General features: G+C 30.0%; 1 protein-coding gene across 1 annotated transcript; it reads right to left on the minus strand.

Moving 5' to 3' along the window:
• Positions 1-542: 542 nt before the first annotated feature.
• On the minus strand, positions 543-1,491 carry LOC111612570. The gene is made up of 3 exons (XM_023353801.1): positions 1,414-1,491; positions 1,214-1,342; positions 543-679 (listed from the first exon to the last, which is right to left on the minus strand). The coding sequence occupies exons 1-3, from the start codon at positions 1,466-1,468 to the stop codon at positions 543-545; spliced, it is 321 nt and encodes a 106-aa protein (XP_023209569.1). The 5' UTR covers positions 1,469-1,491.
• Positions 1,492-6,252: the final 4,761 nt, after the last annotated feature.

Genomic DNA, 6,252 nt, shown 5'->3' on the forward strand with positions numbered 1-6,252 from the left:
AACCGAGTATGGTGATAAACGTGACAATGCAAGGCTGAAATAACCAAACTCTTTATATCCTTTTTAATTAATGTTTACTATATTATAGCATTTGATTTATACAACTACAAACGTCATATTACATAAGAGTTTATCATATCAATAGAAAAATTACATAATACAAGGTTATCATACCGAGTGATCAATCTTACAGATATGAAAAATATTTTATTCTTCTACTGTACACAATTTTAAAAGATTTTTAAAATATTTTAATTGGGCACTGGGTGTGATAAACTTTTTCGCAATATAATCTTTGTAAATATAAATCAAATAGTATAACGTAATATAATGGAAGGGGTAGAAGTACGAAATAATCTAATAATATTAATGTTTGTTGAAATTTTTTGCCTACGCAACCTCCTAGTTCATTAATAAATTAATGAAATTTAAGGAGGTTATACAATATTCAAAAATACAAATGCTAGTAAAGCACGTAGTAAAAATACAGGGAGTGGGCTATTCCATATTACAGATTATTAAAATAACATTAATTGATTTTATTATTCGCTCGATAGTGACGTCAGGATACAGCACACTTGGTGATCTGGACATTGAGCCAATGTATTTCTGGGAGCGTTACCGCATTCTTCTCCGGTAAGACATTCTCCACCAACAGCTGAACAATCGTCCAATGCACCTGATAAAGATAAACATTTATTTCCATTAATCTTTTCTCACCGGATTAAATAACCATTTATAATTTTATCATCGTATATTATTATTTTGTACTTTGAATATTCTTGGATTACTTTCTTGTTTGTGTATTCAATAAACAGTCAATAAAATAATAACATAAATAGACGAAAGTCTAGAGAATGGTCTACAGCACATATATCTTATATATATATACCTTAGGGATAGGAGGCTATATCCGAATTTCCGGTCTAGACCGGAAGTCACGAAATTGCGATTCAAATATTACCCCAAGAGCAGTTAGGTGATCTTCACTACTCTATTGTTAACGGAAAAGTATTCTGTACGGCGCAAGTCACTACTAATTTGAGGTGAACAGCGTATATTTTAAAGTAAATAAATTAAAAATATGACTAAAACTTGCAGCCCGGCATTGTGACCGTGTCACAATAAATAATTGCTGGTTCTCGTGTATCTTTTAATCGAGAATTATATTTTTAAGCGCGATGATGCGTGCAATAAATAAGAAATTACTTACTTCTGAAGCAACAGACAGAATCGCTTCCTTCCTGGTTGATGCAAGAACTGTCAGAATGAGCGCATTCGCTTCTAAGTGTGCAAAAACCACCTGATTTTTTACAGGATGCCTCGTCTTTACTACTTTCTCCTGTACGAAAAATTTCTGTATAGCAATATGTTGAAGAAAAATGTATTAAAAATTAATTTCTCAACACTCACCAACAACTAGCGTAATGATAACGCAGCAAACAAGAAAGTATGCGCAACCCTTCATCGTGACTATACTTTAACTGCGAATTCTGCAGCATATTTATACTATCAAATTCTAAAATGTTAACCAATTATATTGAAATAACTGCTGCGACCGTTATGCAATCGTTTCACAATCAACGGGATATCTTAATTAGGTTAATTCACTCACAAATAATCTACAAATAAACATGAACACAGAGACAATGTCTATAAATACATTAACCCGCTCTCGTTTGGTTTATCTTAACCTCATTTTCTCTCTTGTATGATTTATGTAATTGGCCACTTGATAATAATCTTTATAAACACATTTTTTAATATATACTAAATGCTGCCGAGCGATAAATTCATATTCGTTTTTTGCTTTTGTCTGGTTGTTCATTACACAATTGTCGGCTATCAGACAAGACGACCTTCCAACGAAGATGTGTGTGTGTGTACGAAATTGACTCCCTTGATGGAGAATGCGAAGAACACAGTTCGTTGTTTCTCGTATCCAGGATAAAAGTTTCTCTGTCCCAGCCGGAGAGCTCCTGGACTTAGGAAATTCCTTTCGGCTCTTTGTTGGAAGATCTCCGCTGGTCGGGTGAGGCGAAGAAGATTCGGTTATCCTTATGAACCGAAAAAACACAAAAGAAAGACTTTCTGTCCTCGAATTCTAGCCTCTGAAAAATTTTGTATCTCTGATCGGACGCTCCAGTTGATCGTTATCCCTATCCTCTACCCTTCCGATTGGTCCCTAGTTGTTGCCAGGGCCAGTCGAGACAGAATTCGGAAATCAAACACCTGCCGCAAATGTTTATCGAATTTTGTCGCGATTCCAAAGTCAATCGTCGTTTTTATCCCGGTTGTAAATATCACCAGCTGCATTCGCGTGACATTTAGTTTTATTACGTATCCAACCATCCCGACTACAGGAAGATAGACTTCCTGTAGTCGGGATGGTTGGAGAAATTCATCAATTTTCGACCCGTTCTCTCACGATATTTTATTTATCAAAAGCATTTTAATTGAAACAACTTTTCTTTTAAAACAGATTTTGGTGGAGACCTGACAATTTTAAATAAAAATTTCCAAATTAAAATAATATTTTAATAACACAAAAATAATTTCGGTGTTTTATAAAATTATTCGATTAAAATCTGATTGAATATGTGTATAATCTGTAGCAACCTTTCAGCTTATTTTCGATTATATATAAATTAAGTTAAATTTGTTTATATTATATCTGAATGTCTGAAGTAAAATTCGGAGAACTGCTGTAAATAATCCATCTGAAATGTTTTCATAATTTCACTTATATAAATAAACATTTTTATTTCTGTAAATTAAATCCTATTCAATAATTTCTACTGTTATATAACTTGTATAAGTTCTTGTAAATAAACCTATATTTATGTTTGATAAAATACAACAAAGGAGATTATTATCATCAGATTCTAGTATTAAGTGGAATAATAATTGAATTTATCTTTAAATATTTATATTTGAAACATTTTCTATATAATAATAATGTAAAATTGATTTATATATTAAAATGTAAATTCCAATAATACATAAAAATTATAAATAAATAAATTTTAATATTTTAATTCTTAAAATTAAACATTTTTATTATAATTATTATTTTTAATTTTAAAAATTAATTTTTATTTCGGTGTTTTGTATAAAAAAGCTGAAGTAGAAGAACAAACTCTCGTTTAGTGGATAATAAATTATGGAATCTATAAGTATTTTCTTGTGTTTATTTTTATTTAAAACATACAAATGGAGAAGTAGCAATTATTTATTGTCACAATGCCGGGCTGGAATGCTTAATTTATTTAATTTCAAATAAATGCTCAGATTTTACAAGTGTCTTGCCCCTGTACTGTACATCATATGTTTTCTGTTAACAGTAGAATCATTCTAGTCATTTATCTAACTCCTTTCTGGAGAAAACTTTTGAATCGAAATCACGTGACTTTCGGTGTGCAAAGGAAGTTTATATAAAAATTAATTCGGGCTTCGTGTCTTTAAGCTTACCATATATCGTCTTGATTTTCATGTGTTTAACTCCGTTGTCGAGATTAATGAAGGACAGACAAAAGACAGACTGACACCAATGGGAATTCATAGGTTTAAAATTTGAAAATTGCAGCCCAAAAATTTGTACGTTTCATTTTTACATCAGTGCCTAAAGAAGCTGTGATAACATCTATCACACGAGAAAGTGCTCCAACATCTATCCTTGCTATAGACAGCCGTGGAGAAATTTAATTAAATCCTTTTTATATTTACCTCTATAAAATATTCAAAATTCGATAATAATAAAATATTTTTACAGTAAAAAATGAATAATTCAATATATTATAATCAATGTTCCGTAACTGAATAAAAAAACAAAACTATAAAAAATGCTAATTTTCTTGTAAAAATATTTATTTAGTATTACATGTGCTTGAATAAAAAGTGGTAAACACATTAAAAATTCAGTGAACGTTACAGGGAATACTTACATCTTTTGAACCTCCCCTGTCTGACCTATATTTTTTGTACATTTCATCGGAATTATTTCGCATCCTACAGGTATTCTCTTATTAATTTTATAAAAATTCCTTTTCTTAATTATGTACTTAATTTTTTATTTAAGTTTACCACTTTTTATTCTAGCGCGTGTTGTTACGCTGTGTATAAGGGTCCCCCTTTTTCACCTATGTCTTCTCACCAGTCGTGTTATCCTAACTTTTACTATAATTTCAGGTAATTATGTTTTATTGTATAAACTTTTGTACGCGTATCCTGAATATTTCAATACAATCGGTAAATCTAACTCTGTAATAATTTTGCTGATAAATCTGTTATAATAGGACTGAAGAGGAGCATTAAGCCCGAAATGCGTATCCTTTCTTATCAATAAACCGACCTTTTTCCACGAAAAGTGTTCCTGCGCGATTTCTTCTCGACGGCAACCTTATGCTAAGAAAATACATATAGTAAAGAGAATAGCAAGCAACCAAGATTTAATTTATTTAGTTCTTGTATCAAAATAAACATTTAATTAATTAAGAATTACCAAGACGTAACAAAAATACTTTAGATATATTATTTAATTATTTTTGATATTATTTACTTAAAATATGGCAGAATTAAGGTAATTCTTTTATATTAAGTTATATTAATAAGGTAATATATAAAATTCAACTCGTTTTCAGCTTGGAGAAAACAACCCGCTAACTCCGACTACCTTCATCCTCTTTTAGTCCGAATTAGTAGAAGTTTACTGTAAAATTCCCACTGTCGTCCGGCTGTCTGTCCTTCCTTAATCTCGAGAAGCCAGTTAGATACATGAAAGTCAAGACTGAAGGCGGATTCGGGTCTTTTCTTTCCGTGGAAGCGCTAAAGGGAGCCTTTTTAATCGAGGATTCGGACAGATCCTGGAAGTGTGGTTTATGCATAAATTTTTTTGATTAAGGAGAAATTTCTAAATTGTTCTCACTATTTCAACGATTAATTTTTATTCATTAAAACAAATCATCTAAAAATTACTTGTGTTTAAAAATTAAATTTAACTGTGTTTAATTAAAAATTACTAAATGTTTTGACAATTCTTAACTTTATTCTACATTATCATTTTTTTATTATATGATATTTTTAATCCGCTTAGTTATTAATTTAATTATTTTTATAATGTATTTTCTCTTCAAAGTTATTGTTTGATGTTAAGTATTAAATTATTAATTAATTAATTAATTAAAATTTCAGCATATTTTGTTTTTCTGCATTTCCTCGTTAGAATAATATTTCAATCTTGTTTCTCTCTTCAGTTCTAATTATTTTTGTTTTCTTCTCCAAATTTAACTTATTAAAATTAGAGAATTATAAAGAAAACAAATTATAGATTTTTATTTTAAAAATATTTTCAAAAAATTTTAAAAGTTGTAATTTTAGAAAGAATTTTTCATTTGAAAAAGCGGAAAACAGTAATAGAAAATAAATGTGTGTCTTATTTGCAAATTAAATTAATTAAGTGATTTCATTATCAGTTAGGCTATATAACACTGTATATGGAAAAATATTTTTATTTATAAATTCATTGTGTAATATTGATTAGTATTGATTATTAATAAGAAATGTGATTATTAAAATGATTAAATTACAATTAAATTGATATTTTAAGAACATATTACTTTATTTAATATATACTGCTGGCCAAGTAAAATGCAGCACCACGTAGGCCTCTAGATATTGCGGGTGTTGCATTTACTTGGCCAGCAGTGTAGCTTCTAACGTAAGTTATTGATTAACGCGGGCTATCTGCCGAGGGAAATGCATCCCTGGAGGTTATTTCTATAAGAAACTGACCCCTATTATGTTAGACACGTGAAAAATCCGGTAAACCTGTCAGATTCAAAGCCGGGAGCGAGTTCGAGACAACTACCAAGTGTTTAATGGCGTTATTCGCTCAGTTACAGATAGATGACAAAATGTAGAATGCATTTGAAGAAGACACAAAAAACAAACTCAAAATATTTATTGTAAGGACGACGAAGCGGAGAGGGGAAGAAATGTATTAAAATGGAAAAGGCATAATTTATTTCTTACATATGGCTGACGAATTTACACATTAAAAAATTCCGTACAAAAGGACTAAGTTGTCTTCATTTTTTATGTCGAGTCACTAGAAACAACAGCTTTCAATTGCAGACACGACCTTTTATTAGGAGCTACGCCTCTGCAAAAACATGTAAAACAGTCTAAAAAGTTCACAGTAAATGGGTAAATTCGTCAGCCATTTTTTCAAAAGAAATAATATATTTTTTAATT

This window comes from Centruroides sculpturatus, unplaced genomic scaffold, assembly GCF_000671375.1.
Source record: "Centruroides sculpturatus isolate CEXI.00-Female unplaced genomic scaffold, Cexi_2.0 scaffold1771, whole genome shotgun sequence".
Lineage (NCBI taxonomy): Eukaryota > Metazoa > Arthropoda > Arachnida > Scorpiones > Buthidae > Centruroides > Centruroides sculpturatus.

Excerpts from the sequence above, each read along its gene's own strand:
- LOC111612570 (XM_023353801.1), bottom strand. The coding sequence starts at position 1,468 with ATGAAGGGTTGCGCATACTTTCTTGTTTGCTGCGTTATCATTACGCTA. Across the intron at positions 1,343-1,413 it reads TATCATTACGCTAGTTGTTG|GAGAAAGTAGTAAAGACGAG; the intron begins GTGAGTGTTGAG and ends TTTTTCGTACAG. Across the intron at positions 680-1,213 it reads TTCTGTCTGTTGCTTCAGAA|GTGCATTGGACGATTGTTCA; the intron begins GTAAGTAATTTC and ends TATCTTTATCAG.